Source organism: Carassius carassius, chromosome 10 (assembly GCF_963082965.1).
Source record: "Carassius carassius chromosome 10, fCarCar2.1, whole genome shotgun sequence".
In the NCBI taxonomy this organism is placed as follows: domain Eukaryota; kingdom Metazoa; phylum Chordata; class Actinopteri; order Cypriniformes; family Cyprinidae; genus Carassius; species Carassius carassius.
The window spans coordinates 13952936-13971246 of record NC_081764.1 but is presented as its reverse complement, the minus strand read 5'-3'; the positions used below and the strand labels follow the sequence as shown (position 1 = coordinate 13971246).

Sequence of the window (18311 nt, the reverse complement as noted above, 5' to 3'; positions counted from 1 at the left end):
TCGTGGTATTGAGGGTGGAGAGAGCACTGTACATGCACTCTCCCCACCCACAATTCCTGCCGGCCCGAGACTCGAACCCACAACCCTTTGATTGAGAGTCCGACTCTCTAACCATTAGGCCACGACTTCCCCAATCTAGTGATCCTGGGGGGTACCAACGCACGGAGGGAGGCATTCGAGAGGGCTCCTCGAGTTGAAGGGATCCCGTGAATTTGGTGGAGATCCGCCGGCACCAGTCAACACTTTCCCTTCAGTAAGGAGGTTTCTTGTTCAGGCAGCATTCAAGCACGTCTTATTCGACAGACTTCACATGAAATTCCACCATGATTCCAGTTCAAAGGGAATGTACGCAATACATTCAAAGGGCATTAAAGTGCGCGAGACATGAATTTATATTGTATTTTATTTACAGCAGTAGGGGAGAGCGGGGAACAAAGAATTTCTCAGTTAGTGTAAATCCAAATATGGTTCAGAATTTTTTTTTTATCCACAGTCATTTTACACTTATCTAAAGTAGTACAAATATGTTGTACTCTCAAAAAATGGAAGTCAAATGTGACAACATGCCCCATAGGTGGAGTACATTGTAACATCTGAAGAGCACGTTGTAATTTGACCACATAACAGCTTAAAATCTTATTTGACCGAATCAAAAAATATATACAAGACAAACAAAAAATTTTCTCATCGTAAATGAATAATAAAAACTGAGATAAATTGTTTTAATTAAACCAGAATTTAAATTTTACGATGGTAAAATAAATGTGTGTTAAAACTAACCCCGCATTACTTTTTGCCCCGCGCTCCCCTATATTATGTCACTCTTCACACTTCTCTAGTAAGTTTTTTCTGTGTAAAGAAAGTAGTGCAAATCCGTGAATAAATGTTCCGAAGTTAAATAAAATGAAAACTTAAATTAAAAATGAAATCTTCAACAGAATAATGTTGAATGGAATATAATTCAATTAAAGTTGAATAAACTTCACCTTTACTGTTCAGTGCACTGATGTCAGACTCATTTTGAATAGTAAAGTTTATAGTTAAATTGTTAAATGCCCTGCCTCCATTATATATCTCTGTCACATTATTATAAGTGTTTGATCACCACATTTAAGTGATCATTGCAAAAAATGTCTTAACGTCACAGGCAGACAAAGTACACAGCTTCATTACTTGAGTAAAAGTACAGATACCCCTTGCTAAATTTTACTCAAGTACAAGTAAAAGTACTACAGTCAGATGTCTACTTAAGTAAAAGTACTGAAGTACTTGTTTTTAAAAGTACTTGAGTATCAAGAGTACATTTTCTAAATATTGCATTACTACTGCCACAGTGCTTAAATTTGTGTACAGAAATGCCCTGCATGGAGTTATGAAAAATGTTAATGTTAATACCTTGGAGAATGTAAAAGGAATTGAAAGTAAAATCAAGTCATTTTCATCTTTTCATCATATTGCTTTATTTAACATTTCTCAATTGCCCGCAAGGCAACAGCACAATGGTAACGCTCTGACAAACCTCTGCTAGAGTTTTAATGGATTCTTTGCACCCACATTTGAATCTGACTGTGTTAAACACTCCGCATACTCAAGAACATCAAAGCAAATGCTCAGCTTACATTAATGTGTAATATCAGAAAAGAAAATTCAGTTAACAATTGTGTGTACATGTGAGTGTCTCTGTTTTTTCATCAATCAAATCAATAAACCTAAATCAGCCAAGGCGGCAATATAGCAATGTTCTGACACACCTCTGAACCTGACCGTGTCATACATGCAGCATAGAAGAGAAAACAATAATGCATAAAGAAAATCAGCTAATCAGCTGTGTTTAGGTCAGCGTACAAAGGAGGAAAAATAAAATGCAGCTCATTTGAGTGATAGTATTAAGCTCCTTTCTCTCACATCGACATACAGGCAAAGGCAGGAGAAAATACTTTCAGCTGAATAACACCATTCTCACACACACAATCTATGTGTGACAACTCTCTTGCTCTCTCTCTGTGTGTGTGTGTGTGTGCAGTGGTGTCAAAAGTATTGACATTCATTACTTAAGTAGAAGTATAGATACTAGGGTTTAAAAAGACTTTTGTAGAAGTTGAAGTATCAACTCAAGCTTTTTACTCAAGTAAAAGTGTAAAAGTACTGGTTTAAAAAACTACTTAAGGTATAAAAGTAAAAGTAATGTAAGGGAAAAAAATGCCATTTAGAACAAAAGCTTAGGCCGCGCCACAGGGGCCTATTGTGCACTACCCCACCTCCTCAAAAAAACATTATTCTAAAAGCCATAGGCCATAATGACTATAATGTTATATTAAAATGTTCATGTTGAAAAATTTGGGATGCACTAGGCTACCTGTTTCAGCCGCATATATGCCCATTGAAAATGAACGTACTTTAGTACAATGCAAATACATTAAAGAACTAGAGATATGATGACTAGTTGCCTAGGGTGACCATATTAGCCATTTTCCCAGGACGCGCCCTTGCCAGAATTTCTATATTGCCTAAAACATCCAAAGTAGTTTGACCAATAACATGCAGGTATGTTACATAATCAACCAGTCGTGGCGTGTGATAAGGTGAGATCTACAGAGAACGATCAGAGTAATGCAAATACACGTACATGTTAGGTGTTTGTTCGTTCATTCAACTTGAAGCGTCGCTGCGCACCAATCATTTTATGACACTTATGAATGCCATACAATGATCGATCTGCAAAGCACAAACAGCCAAAATCTGGATATTTTAGCCAATATAAAAATCCTGGTAAGGACGTGTCCTGGGAAAATGGCTCATATGGTCACCCTATAGTTGCCTATAAGTATTGTTATGGTGCAAAAAGTCAAACTTCAGAGGCATGTCATCAATAACCTTTAATGGAATGTAAGTGTACATCCAAGTTTAGCTGCAGGAATCTGCGAGGGCAATGGACAAGAACATTGGTGGAGGCTAAAAAACAATTAGCCTTGTATGGTTGTCTATATACAAGAAAGATTATAGTGCTGTCAAAGTGAATGATTAATCCAAGTGATTAATCAAAAACTAAAAATGAAAAAACTCATAATCCTGATACGAGTTACAAAGTTGGTATAGCCTACTTATCACAACATTGTCAATCGCGTCGTCAATCGCAAACGATAATTTATTAAAACGTCTTGCTACCGAACTACCTACAGTAGCTTAATTTGTGGAGGACGAAGAGAAAGCACCCATTTGGTAAATGAGCCAGAGAGAAATAATCCAGTGCCATTTCGATACTTTTAAAACGGTACCGGCGCCTAAACGGTGCCTGAACCGATACTTTAAAAAAAAGACCCACAAAAAAACTATGGATAACATTAAAGAACATTACAAATATTTAAAATAAATACATAGCTTTCACTTTGGATGCTCTTATTTCCCAAGTTATGTTTAATCTAAGGCTAATAAATGTATTTCATAATCTGGGTCATTACTTAATACAAAAACCACACAATGTTTCGACTGTTTCTCTGTCACTCACTCTGATATTTAGTTAAGATGAGTGCTGTCTGTCACTGTCTTTAATCCATTCTGTGAATGACTGTATGCTCATTCTTTATAAAGTAGCAACAGTCGTTTGTAAAGTAGAGTACTGTGCAAAAGTCTAAGGCACATTAGTATTTTCACCCCAAAAAAGGGTTTTAAGCCAGTTATTTATATATTATATATTGCTGTAGTGTGTCAGTAGGAAATATCAGTTTGCCATTAATTTTATTAATAATCTAGTGCGATTTTGAATGCACAAGCAGTCTGACAACGGCGAAATGAATGTTTGGAAATTTAAACAGATATTTTATACTGAAACAGCAAAGTATATAAATAACTGGCCGAACACCATTCTTTAGTGAAAATACTAACGTGCCCAAGACTTTTGCACAGTAGCTGGTGTATGTTTAAATAAGTGTTAAGTGTTCGTTCACATGTGTTAAGGGCTAGATTTTTGCTGGAGGAAACAGCTGTTTAGTGATGAGCGGTGAACGCAGCGAAAACTTTACAGAAGATGAGAAACCGACTGCTCCCTCGTGACCTTTTGTAAACTGTATTTATGACAAAGAACTGCACAGATACGGATATTCTAACAATCTTTCGATAAACACATACCTTGTGTCCTCTGTGTTTGTTTCCGCTCGCACTGCTCCGCCGCGGTCTGCGGATTTAAGAGCGCGCTGAAAGACGGAGAGGAGACCGGTCTGACGCCGGTTTCATATGAAACTTAAGGGGACTGACTCTGAGGCGATCACAAATTTGTATACAGTTTATGGAGCTAAATGCTACAGCCCCGCTAAAAAAAGCCTAGCGATGCCCGTGCTTCTTGTGTACATTTCGGAGAACCAGGACAAACATTTCAATCGATCGCTCAGGCATTTAAAAGGCACCGAAATCTGCTTCCTCTTATTCAGTAAGGTGCATACCGGTTCCATATCCAACCTTACTTTTAAGAAATATATTTTTTGATAAACGAACCCAAAACTGGCTATGTCCTGGCTGGAGTGTGACGTGAATTGTGTCATGTGCAGGTGCGATGGATCGCGTACAAACCAATAGGGTGTCGGAATGGTATCTGTTTATACTTCTCATCCAACCACAATCAAATTCACTCCATCCGGATGGCGCGATTTGTCTGGATAGTTTTTTTTTTTTTTTTTTTGAATGATGACAAGCCGGAATGAAAACAAGCCGAAATGAAATAGCAGTAACGAAGCTATTTTTAAAATGTAAGAAGTAGAAAGTACAGATACTTGCGTGAAAATGTAAGGAGTAGAAAGTCGGCTAAAAAATAATTACTCAAGTAAAGTATAGATACCCCAAATTTCTACTTAAGTAATGTAACGAAGTATTTGTACTTCGTTACTTGACACCTCTGTGTGTGTGTGTACTGTACTTCAATTCAATCAAATGTCATGAAGTCTTTGGCGGAAAGCTGAAGGGGATTGCTGATAGGCTGTCCCAATCAGTGGCACCTGCACAATCCAATCACGTTTGAGAGGGAAACAACAAACTGAGGGGCTGCATCCGAAAACTTAGGCAGGTGACTTGCCGCCTTGCTGCCGTATCAGGCAATGACTTTGCAGGCAGCGTTTTTGCACGAAGGCACCTCATTAAACGGATTTCGGACAGGCTTCTGAGGCAGTGTAATGGTTTAATGATCTACAGCAAAATATAGAGAGCTTTGGTTATAAGTAAGGGGATATTTCATTACTGCAATATTAATTTCTCGCTAGAAATGACATAAAAAGTGGAAAACGTTGATCAGAAACATACACTTACACACAAACTGACCACCGACCGCAACTTTCAGACGCCATCTTTATTTTTTGGCTTAACTCTCACAGAATGGAATGCACAGGATTGTGGGACATCAAAGGCAGCGAAGGATACATCTATGCTACCTTCAAAAACCGGCCAGATGAAGGCATCTCAGGAGACAGGAAATGAAGCTAACATTGAATTCGGACGTGCCTTGATACCGCACGACCTTGGAATGCGTCCTCCGAAGGCAGCATTTTTCAGTTTTCGGATGCAGCCAGGGTTTCCGAGATGTTTCTTTTTTCCCCATCCACATGGAGACGCGTTTCTGTGAATATGCACAAATTTTTTAGCGGATAGGCGTTTCGTCCGCACGGATCCGGCGTTTTGAAAGAGTGAAACGGATGTTTTTTGAAAACCGGGTCCCAGAGTGGATAAATTTGAGAACGCTGCCTTTGCGTTTTCGTGTGGACGAGGCCGAAGAAGTAACGGGTACTTACGGTTATGGATAGAAATTTAGCAGAGTAAAGAGTACAATTTTTGCCTCTCAAATGTACTTGAGTAAAGTCATGAGTATTCCCCAGAAATGATACTCGAGTAAAGTACAAATCCCTCAAAATTGTACTTAAGTACTCTACTCAAGTAAATGTACTCCGTTACTGTCCGGCTCTGCTTAATGTATATATATTCTGTTTACGCATTTACCTTATTCTATATATACTGTAGTACCAGCCAAATGTTTGGACACAAGAATGGGAAAGTTTCCAAACTTTTGACTGGTACTGTACTATAATATACACAAAGAATATCGGCTGATATATCTATATTGGCCTTTTTTTTACCCCCTAATATTGGTATAGGCCCCAGAAAACCCATATTGGTCGGGCTCTTGTTATTATCTCAACAATGTATTACCACTCAAACATTTCTTGGTGTTAATATCTGAATTATTACGCTCTACCTTGTCTTTTAGCACTCTCAATTCACCTCTCTTGTTCCTCCTGTTCTCCCTCGTGATACCCTCCCTTCTCTCCCAGAATGGGTGGATGAGATGAATGGAGAGATGATGAAGAAGAGAAGAGGAGAGGGGAGCAGTGCTGCAGCATATCCTGTGCTGATCAATACTAGAGCACTAAACCTGATGAGGGCCACGCGGGCCACTCCACCCACACTGAGAGAGTGCAGGACCGCACGTGTGAGAGTGAGTCGACCAGCGATATATAAATAAAAGTTTAATAAAATGTGAAGATTAAAACTGTTCTTTTTTTTTCAGAAATTTACAGTGGTATTATACAGTGGGAAAAAGCAGTTATTATACCACAATAAATGTATAAATGTTAGGGTCATAGAATTAACTGGAAAACTAATCAACATTATGATTACGAATGTTTGATTAAAGGTCTCATCACTCACATGTAAACAATTTACTGCTGTATAAACAAATAATAGCAACAAAAGAATTCAGTTTAATTAATCAAATATTAATTATATGAATGTACATATATCAATTAATTTCAATAATATAATATGAATTAATGTTGATTTTGTTAATATTATATGAATCATTATTAATAAAAACAATATGAATACTAATAAAATAATTAACATTGGTGATTACAATATCAAGAGATATATAATTTTCACAATCATTTTATTGTAATATACATTTTAATCATTACTTTAAATACTATATTATTTAATAATATTCAAGTAACACTGGAGTAATGGCAGCTGAAAATCAAAAGAATAAATTACATTAAAAAACTGTTATTTTAAATAGTAATAATTCAAATGTTTCACCCTTTTTATTTTATTTCTCAAATGAGGTGAAGATTTCTTTTAAAAAGCAAAAAATTAATTCAGTAAAATTAACCACATTTGTATTAAGTACTTTAATGTACATTTATTTTACAATTATTTTACAATTAATTTCAATAATATAGTATGAATTAATTATACTGATGTTGATAATATTATAAGATTCATTACTAATATCAAACATATTAATATAATAACACAATTCATATTTATTATTAGAAGAAATATCAATATCAGAATACTTTGATTAATTTAAATATAATAATCTTGATATTGATAATATTATATGAATCATTATTAATATAAATATTAATAATATAAATTAATTAATTCATGTTTAAAATATCAAGAGAAATAAAAGATGATATTAAGAGGTGGCCTGTTGAGCCAAGTCCAAGAAGAACTGAACTCTACTTTCACAATAATAAATGAGAAAATCTAGGTAAGAAAGAACAAAATGAAGAGTGCGCAATGGGAGGAGGGCAGTTTGTATGTGTATGTGTGTGTGCACATACACGCATGCTCGTGTAATTTATGCCAAGGCATCCATGCTTTACGGCTTTCTTAATTCAACTCCTGCTACTATTAATGTAGTTAATGTTGAGATTATATCTATTTTCTGGTGGCTGCCGGGGATTTACGAGGGCCTTTTCTCCCCCACCTGGTCCCCTCAAACACTCAATCACCAGACACAGCTGCACTGCTGACTACACACTCCCACCGCTCTCCAGCTCGCTGTGCCAGACGCCGGGTCAGTGCACCGAAGGGTGAGGGGCTAAAGAGCTCCATGCTTCTCCTGCGTGAACTCTTGGGTGTTGGACTGTGTTTGGCCATCTGTATGTGTTTGCTAACTAACTAATACAGAGAGACTCTTGGTGTTTAAGCATTTTGTGTGGCCATTCTTTAGCTCTCAACTGGTACAGTGACAACATCACAGGTTCAATAGCCATGAATTGGATGCACTGGTAAAAAGCATAACTTAAATGCACTACAAGTCGCATCACATAAAAGCGTAAATGTAATGTCTGCCAAATGTGTAAATATAAGTATGTGACAGATGGCCATATTCTAAAATACTCTAAAAATAAGCATCACCAACAAATTAATGAATGAATGAAAGAGAGATGGATCATTAAAAATCTTCCCTTATCTTCTCTACCCTGCATGCTATTTCGCTCTCTCTTTTCTCATTTCTCTCTCTCTTGTAATATTTCACAGTGCGTCACAGAGGTTCAAATTGAAAATCCCTTGATGAATCAATATTTATTGCAGGCAGCTAAATGAATGGCGGTAAGTCACCACAGCTCAAAGGAAGTCTGAAGCCAAGCACGCGTCTCACAAAATCTGCATTACACAAATGAAGCCCCATAAACACACTCGCTTATCCATTAAAAATCAAAGAGCACTGCCCTAGCAAATCTAAATGACATGAATGAAGTATCATTGACCTGCACACAAAGATGCAAAAATGTCTATGTTGCATAATATATAATACTTTAGTTGGTGACAAATAATAGTTTATATTTTAGGGTAAAGTCTGGATACCTGTACAAAGCATACAGTATTTTGTAAGTGCTCTAATTGGTTCAGATTTCTTGATCAGCGGGTTATACACATACATGTTTGTGTATGTGTGTATAGTATATAGTTTTCCTCAAAGCAATTAGGCTATACTTTCAGTATGATATTCATTACTTAAGTAAAAAAAAAAAAAAACTAAAAAACTATACGGTATATAAACCATATCGAATACTTGTGTGCAGGCCACTGAGGTCAAAATGTCAGCATCTCTTCAGTAATGAGCTCAGATGAGAGTCTGACCTGCAGACCTGTTAAACATCTATTTCAAGAGCTGTTACATGTCTGCAGACCAATATATATATATATATATATATATATATATATATATATATATATATATATATATATATATATATATATATATATATATATATATATATATTTACATTTACATTTATTCATTTAGCAGATGCTTTTATCCAAAGCGACTTACAGATGAGGACAGTGGAAGCAATCAAAAACAACAAAAAGAGCAATGATATATAAGTGCTATAACAAGTCTCAGTTAGGTTAACACAGTACATGTAGCACAGGATTTTAAATAATATAATAAAAAAAAATTTAAAAAAAAAGAAAAAGAAAAAAAGAAAACCTATAGAATAAAAAAAGAATAGAGCAAGCTAGTGTTAGAGATCTTTTCACATACACACACACACACACATACAATTGCATAATAAATGAAAAGAGAATAAAATACAAAAAGATTAGAAAGGTAGTTAGATTTTTTTTAAAGAATAGAATTAGAATAGTGAGTGTTAAAGTTAGATGGTCAAATAAAGATGGAAGAGATGTGTTTTAAGCCGATTCTTAAAGATGGCTAAGGACCTGGAGGTCATTCCACCAGGAGGGAACATTAAATTTAAAAGTCCGTAAAAGTGACTTTGTGCTTCTTTGGGATGGCACAATCAAGCGACGTTCAATTGCAGAACGCAAGCTTCTAGAGGGCACATAAGTCTGAAGTAACAAATTTAGGTAAATGGGTGCAGAGCCAGTGGTAGTTTTGTAGGCAAACATTAATGCCTTGAATTTTATGCGAGCAGCTATTGGAAGCCAGTGTAAATTTATAAACAGAGGTGTGACGTGTATTCTTTTTGGCTCATTAAAAATTAATCTTGCTGCCGCGTTCTGAATTAATTGTAAAGTTTCGATAGAATTGGCTGGAAGACCTGCCAAGAGGGCATTGCAATAGTCCAGCCTGGACAGAACAAGAGCTTGAACAAGGAGTTGTGCAGCATGTTTCGAAAGAAAGGGCTTGATTATCTTGATGTTGAATAAAGCAAATCTGCAGGATCGGACAGTTTTAGCAATGTGGTCTGAAAAAGTCAGCTGATCATCAATCATAACTCCAAGGCTTCTAGCTGTTTTTGAAGGAGTTATGGTTGATGTGCCTAACTTGATGGTGAAATTGTGATGAAACGGTGGGTTTGCTGGAATCACAAGCAGTTCTGTCTTGGCAAGGTTGAGTTGAAGGTGATGGTCCATCATCCAGGAAGAAATGTCTGTTAGACAAGCTGAGATGCGAATAGCAACCGTCGGATCATCAGGATGGAATGAGAGGTAGAGTTGAGTGTCATCAGCATAGCAGTGGTATGAAAAGCCATGTTTCTGAATGACAGAACCTAATGATGCCATGTAGATAGAGAAGAGAAGTGGTCCAAGAACTGAGCCCTGAGGCACCCCAGTAGTTAGATGTTGTGACTTGGACACCTCACCTCTCCAAGATACTTTGAAGGACCTATCTGATAGGTAAGACTCAAACCATTGAAGTGTGGTTCCTGAGATGCCTTTTGCCAGTAGGGCTGATAGGAGGATCTGGTGGTTAACCGTGTCAAAAGCAGCGGACAGATCAAGCAGGTTAAGTACTGAAGATTTGGATTCTGCTCTTGCCAGTCTTAGAGCTTCAACAACTGAGAGCAAGGCCGTCTCAGTTGAATGTCCACTTCTGAAGCCAGATTGGTTGCTGTCAAGGAGGTTGTTGTTTGTGAGAAATGTAGAGACTTGTTTGAACACAGCTCGTTCAAGTGTTTTTTTTATATATATATATATATATATATATACACACACACACACACACACACACACACACACACACATATGTGTGTGTGTGTATGGTTTGATTATCTCTAAGCTTTTGCTCATTGTTCTCTAATGAGAAAGATAAACACATATACTAAGAAAAGCACATATCCTCAAGAAACTATTATTAGCTCTTACAAAATGAACATGGATAACTACATTACTTGATTTAAAACCCATGGACGTAAACAGATCAGCTCCCCCAACTTTCTCTCTCTCCATTAACAAAAAGTTACAGCTGCTTAAGCAGCCAATCAGATATTCAGAGTGATATCATGCACTGAACTTGCTTGAAAGGACAAGAAAGAAGTGGTTTTGTTAAGCGCTATCCAATCAAGGCAGTGTAAAGCAATCCTCAATAAGGTAGAAAAGTCCAGAAAGACAGTACAAGAAAGACACAGTAACACCTATAATCCACACTTTTTATATACACTTTTAATTTTTTATACATGGCTAAGCCAGGCCCACACAGTAGGGGGATTTATGAAGATCATTTTAACTCTGTAGATAAGAGGGGAAATTAAAAAAAATTTACACCCATATGCATGAGTGCTTCATTTACGCCCTTAAGTGAATAGGATTTCTCAGTGGCCCCTTATCAGACTAAAGCTAATGCCATACAGACACAGCAGTGACCCCTCTTCCTTCTCTATGTCTTTCCAAAAGCATTCACAATCCAGAAGCTTTCCAACAGCTCTTAAATTTGCTTTAAAGGCTAATAATGTGTGAACAGAACCACAGTGGAGAACTAGACACCTCATATTGTGCAGCAGTCATTCTCTTTCACACAAAAACTGCTAGACTGCACAGACATATCAAATAATATGTTTGTCATTTGAATCTAAGCTCCTGCCTCTTGCATTAACACCATTGTTTAAACATTAACTGAGGCACCTATGCTAACTGTTAGGTCATGGATTTAAAAGGGAAAGCTAGTACTGTCAATTGTAAAGGAATGTAAATTATAATTACAATCTCCTGTTCATCTGTTTTTGCATATCACTTAGTTCACACAGAATGTTTCTTTTTTTTTCAATTGACTACTTCTTTTACATGGTTTATTTATAAAAAAATGTGCTACAATATGACTTTGACCACTGTGCTTGTAGCTTGTCTCGCTCAAAAAAAACAACTTTCTTTCTTCTCTTGATTCCACTTGTGTCTCAGGTTTTTAAATGCAAAAACAAGTTTTGTGTGAATTGCCCATTACCCTTAAATAAAATAAAATAAATGTTGTTATATAAAAAAATAATTTCAAGACCCCATTAAAAGCTTCTATCTCAGTAACTACCAGTGTTGGGAAGGTTACTTTGGAAATGTAATAGGTTACACATTACAAGTTACCTTGTTTAAAATGTAATAGTAGTGTAACTTTTTCAATTACTTTATTAAAGTAAAGTAACTAATTACTTTTGAGTACTTTTTGATTACTTTTATAAATTTGTGAAAATTAAAGAATAATAAATAAAAGTATATACATCAACTTAAATACAGTTATCTAATAAGCATGTGACGTATTCTGTGTAATAAACTCCTGAAACATTGGTGTTTTTTTGAAACTGCTGTCTCTGTATATGATGATAGTTTTCTCAAAATAAGTAAAATGCACATGAAGTGACACAGAGCAGTTCTAGAAATTATGTTTATGTGCTCGTGTACTCCTATATTGAGGCAGCAGAGGTTGAAAACATTGCGAGCTTCAGTAGGCCTATAGTAAATGAAACCATGTCTTTGCCATTAATTTACAGGAGGGGCGGACTGGGAAAAAAATTCAGACTGGAAAATTCAAACTCATACAAACAAATTCATGGACAAAACTATTTTTTGTATGGACCTGACAAAAAAGGTTTACATTTTTAATTTGGGGACATGCAAAATAATTAAAAGTTCTCTCCTTAACTGCATCTTCACTTCCATTTTTCTCTTCAGTCTCTTTATTTTGCCCTGTTATGCATCTCTCTCATGACTTTAATACTCAAGATTGAACAAAACTACTTTACAATACAATACTACAATATCTTTATAGAAAAATCCTAATACTGTACACGAGTCATGTTTTTCCCTTACAAAAGTTAAACATGCTTTTATTAGCCTATATAAAAGTAAAATAACTTTTTTTTGCAAATGGATTTGTATTTATTTTTAAATAAATACACTTGTAAAATAATTTTACATTTTTGGTTACCACAGTTAACCAATAGTAACCATTTCTCTGGATTTATAGTTATAGTATGTTAATTTTCGTAAGGGTTGTGTTGTTGTCTGTCGTAGCTCCCCCCAAGCCTATTTAAAAAATCGGATTTTTTTTTCAGCTAAATTCCTACTGTAACATTACAACAGATAATAATGATGTCCTTTATATAGTATTTTGAGTGATGACTGATGAGCAACGTGCTGCTGCTTGATTAAATAAAAAAAACAAAGACAAAAAAGCATCTTTACAGATGAAACTGACCTGAAACCCTGAACAGGAGTTCTGCTTCTCTGCTCCAGCAGTCCACTCTATTCTCTCTCTCTCTCTCTCTCTCTCTCTCTCTCTCTCTCATTGATTACTCTGAGTCTGATCCAAACCGTTTGGCGGAGGCGCGGAGAGCGCGCAAGTCATGACTAACACTTCATGACTTATTAGAGATTTAATTATCAAATGGCGGATTCGCAAATGATCGCTTTAGTACATTCGGCAGGCAATTATACAATAATGATATTAAATAGTGGGGCAAAATCGGCTGCCAGGACTCCGGGAATTGTCCCGGTTCTCCCGATGTCCATTCCGCGCCTGATTTCCACAGACACGCAGAATGTGCAAGTCATATATTGCATTTTTGGGGCTTTATATTCACAGACACTAGTCGATGTCATGTTTGATTCAAGTGTACTGACCTACTTTTGATTTAGTCATCCAAAATGCGGCATATTTCGGGCGGTATGTCTCAGAATAGTCAGTGCAATTTGGGAAATAAATCAGTTAAATCTGTACGTGGATGTGTGTAAATATTCAAATGTAATCCCCTTTGTAATCGTTAAAAATTTCATAAGTAACTAATTTAATTACTCATTTTTTCTTAGTAACTGTAACCAATTACAGTTACAATAATTTTGTAATTAAATTACGTAACGCCGTTATATGTAACTAGTTACTCCCCAACACTGGTAACTACCCTCATGTCCACGCGAACATGTGGGTCATCCCGTAGAACATCTTTATGGAGTAATATTATGGTCCCAGTAATAGATTACCATGACAAGCGGCACATTCTCTCTGCCATCATCAGGGTTGATGAGGCAGTTAGTTATGGTTCTATGTGGCGTTATGAAGGGCCAGGCGGTTATTTAATGATTTATTAAGCACTGAGACACTGATAAAAACATTGAATGTCAACAGAGAGGTTTTAATCAGTCTGGTAATTGGTTGTGCTGGGCTGAGATTGTGAGCGGGATGCACACACATGTGCAAACGCACAATTTATGATCGAATAAAGCCATTGAAATGAGCATTGTTGAAGTGGATTAAGTGCTGGTCATTTCCACCTTGACCAGAAAAGCTCCCATCACTTACCTGGCAGAATGTACTCTCTTGACCCTGTAGGTAAGAGGAGGGTTGTGGTGGATTGTATGCGCTTTGCGTGTGTCTATCTTGTAGCGTGTTTTGATGACCCTATGTGATGCCGGGCTTCGCACCGACAAAGAGAAGGGGCCTGCAAAGAAACAGATCAAGGGAATTAATAGTTGACATGTCACTTCACTTATCAATAATGTTTAATCACCTAATGATGCCCACATGAGCTATTACTGAGTCATTAGTTAGTCAACCTATGGTTTGCCCAAAACATGATCAATGGGCACTTTTACATAGTATACATTTTTTTGGTATCTTGATAACTTGCATTTGCAAAATTGACAATGGAATTTACATAGAAGTTGGAAAAAAAAAACTGTATTTACAATATTGATAGAGATTATTTTCTTCATTTTGACAGACTGAAGAAATAGCTTGTGGTTTCAGTGATTCATTCACAATGTGTATTGGGTGCAATTACCCATGGATTTTAATGTGGTTAAGTGTTATCGATTGTGACTTGATCACTGAAAACCCCTGATATTAATGCCAGGTCTAAAGGGAGTCATTGCTAGACATAAAGATACGACACTTAACACAGACAGAGGGTGTCATCTAAACTGGCTCTGTGAGGTCCGAGTCTTCCTTCTCCATGGAACACACACATTTAGATATACACCCACTGGTGCACACAAACTCTTCCTGTGGCAGGTGCGCTCCTTAATAAGCTGCACATGGAAAAATGACTGAATAACAAAGGCTGAATTTTTATCAGCCTAATAAATCATCTCCGTCTCTCCACCCCAACCCTTTCTTTTGCTCTCCCTCTAAGTCTTATTCCTTATATCATTTCACAGATCCATCAGATATGTGGAGGAAAGGATGAGCGGGAGAGAATAAGTGTGCTTTTTATTTCATTCTTTCTCTATTCATTTATCCATCATGTTGCTTTATGAGTGGCTGGGATGAAGTGACATGCATGCATGCGGGTGGAGTAGAAGATGGGCTCGGCATGGCAGCTTTCGCTCATTGCCGCTGGACACTAGAGCTAAAAACCTTAAAGATTTATTCCCAGCAGCTACGATTTAGCATGTTAGACAAGCCAACGGTAAAATCGAATTACTTCAAGATTTTAAGAAAACCATAGAGGGTTAGTGGAGGAAAGATACAGAGCTGAAGGGCTTTGGCTGAACGTTTATTTTAATTAAAAAAAGGAAAGAAAGAAAGAAAGCAAGAAAGAAAGAAAGAAAGAAAGACAAATGTATTGTTTTGGTAATACAACTTTCCCCGGTCATTTGAACATCTACTCTTTACAGGGTTCAGTGGCAATTCCATAATGTTATAAAAGAAACTCACATTTCCTGGTGCAATAGAAAACCTTCATCCACTTATTTTTTCCATGTCTTCTACTCAAGGGAATTCTTCTCCATTTATCACTGGACCCATACACACACACAAACACTTCAGTATCAGCCGGGGAATTCATCTTCGACAAACATTTACCAATTATCAGATCCCGACCCAGTATGGCACACAGCGGAGGGATGGGTCCGACTGTATGACTGTGTGTAATACAGAGGATCCTTTATGAGTGTTTATGTCTGCTTTATGTGATGGAGTGTTTGAGCAGTGGATTATATGACCAGACTACATAAGCGAGGGGGCAAATGCATTTGTGTGTGGGCCTGCGACATGCGGTCTTGTATGTGAGGCTGCAAGATTAGTTGTCTAGTTCAAAGTCACTTTTTCACACTCCTTTCATCTGTACTGCAGATGTCGGACCTGCCTGCGTCCCAGCAGATGACAAATACGGCTTGTCAGAGAGCTTGTGTCTTACACAGCCAGCCGTATACTATGCACTTCGCTGTACTATTCCACCTTACCTATTGTTCAATGATGGCACCACAGAATTTATGCCACCCATGTCTTTGTGTGCAGCCGGTTTAGTGTAGTACTGCACGCTAGGTACCAAAGCTGAGGCTGTGGTCCCTGTCACAACACTTTTATTGATGTGTGTACTCGCAAGTGTGTGTATATGTGTGTGGTAAAGGCCTGTCAGTGGCCTATTAGAGGGAAGATTGAGACTCCACTCGGCACAGATTCACTCAACCAACACAACCTGCTGGGCTTTACAATCAGGCCTGGGGACTCATCCATCGCCTGCTGACGCACCAGCCCCTCACCCGCGGCTCCTCAGACGGCCGATTATTTACTCAACTCACTTCGGCTTCAGCGCAGCGAGCTCACACCTTTATCTATCCCTCACTGTCACACACACACAGACTCATTTTTCTGGCAGGTTCCCATGTTATTTTTCTGTCTACCCTCTGGACTTTATGTTGAGGTGCTTGTGATAACTGAGTGTTGATGTTAATGTTAAAAGGAAAAGCTTTTTTTTTTTTTTTTTTTTTTTTGAAAACTACACCTACACATAAAATCTTGGAAATTACACGACTGTCACCAATTTTAAGGTTGCCAGCTATTCTGCTTCTCAGATGTTTGAAAGAATAGAAGGCAAAGGTAGTTAGATAGGTACGAAGGAAAGAAAAGCAGAAATGTGCAGGGAGATAGACAGCCAGAAAAAAATGAGGAAATTAATGAAGGAAGAAAAGAGGGAAAGGAATGAATGAAGATGAAAATAAGGAAATTAAGGTAGGCAGGCAAGTAGGTAGGAAAGAAGGAAAAGAATGATGTTTGAAATGAAACGAATGAAAGACAGGAAACAGGATAGGAAGGAAGAAAGGTATTTAAAGCAGAAATAAAAAGGACATTTTTAAAAGGACAGAAAGAAGGATGAAAGGAAGGGAGTAAGGTAGGAAAGGGTCAGACCCGACAGGCTTGTGGGCAGCACTCCGACAGGGAGAACAGTCGCTCTTCGGCCGACCTAAGTTCAAGCCCTGGCTTGTGGTCTTTTTTTTCCCGTCCCCTTCTCTCTTTCCCACTACATTTTCTCTGAACTCTATTTACTGTCCTGTCCAAATAAAGTCAAAAATGCCAAAAATACATGTTTAAAAAAGGACCTGAAGGATAAGAGCTGGGGAAAGGAAGGAACAAAAGGAAATACAGACATTCAAGCTGAACTCCTGGTCCTAATGTGTTCTCTGAAACTGAAATAGAGCTACTCTTAGCTCCTGACAACTGCTACAGTATTTATTTCACACTTTCTGGAATGTTCCCTGCACTCCTCATCAATGTTATAACAGGGCAGCAGTGACACTGCATCCTCTTAGGGATTATCAAGCTGTGTCATCTCATGTTCTCTGATCCCGTCTTCAAATTTGACAACTAATTCCATTTAACAGCAGTACGATTCTTCACCGTTCCATCTCTGTCACATCATTAATCTCATTATTGACAGCGAGAGATTCCCCTCCTGCTTCTGCAGCAATCCCCTAGGGGCTCATCCTCTGATTCCCAGTGGGACGGCACAGCTGCCATTAAATGCTTCTCCGGTAAACCAGCAACACTTAACACTGCTATCAAACTAGTGTTATGGCAGCGCAGAATCTCATGGGACAGAACAGGTGTGGCAGAAATGGAGTGTTGCATAGCTCTGGATCATTCTCTTGGCAGGGACTGGATCAAAGGGAATTGTGAGTTGTGGACTATTGTCTGATTGTACTCTGCAAGTCTATCTTTCTCTAAGCAGTTGCATCAGTGATTCTAAGTGCCAGTGCTATGAACCAGCTGTTTAACAGGCATTCCTGAAACCATATGTAAAGGCAGTGTAATCATTTCATAGTTGGCAACAAACAAGTCCAAATGGAGACAAGGGGATGCAGTTTAACTCCGCCAGTTGGAGACCCTGCAAAGAAAATACTGTTAACAGAATTGGTATATTTACTTCACTCAGGCCCGCAAACAGTCTGTGCTATGTAATTTGCAGCAAATGCCGCTGATGTCCACATACTCTGGGTCTCATTCACTAACTGTGGGTATATGGATGAATTAGTGTGTGAAATCTGCATAAGAACAGTTTCACAAACCAGTCACGACTGTAGAAACAACT

At 37.6% G+C, this 18311-nt stretch overlaps 1 protein-coding gene across 1 annotated transcript in view; it reads right to left on the bottom strand.

The window, feature by feature from the left end:
- LOC132151829 (zinc finger CCCH domain-containing protein 3-like) overlaps positions 1-18311 on the bottom strand; it is an 83044-nt gene that overhangs the window by 26782 nt on the left and 37951 nt on the right. Inside the window, exon 4 of the mRNA XM_059560235.1 lies at positions 14303-14441. Coding sequence (XP_059416218.1) covers positions 14303-14441 — 139 coding nt within the window. The remainder of the gene's footprint in view (positions 1-14302; positions 14442-18311) is intronic.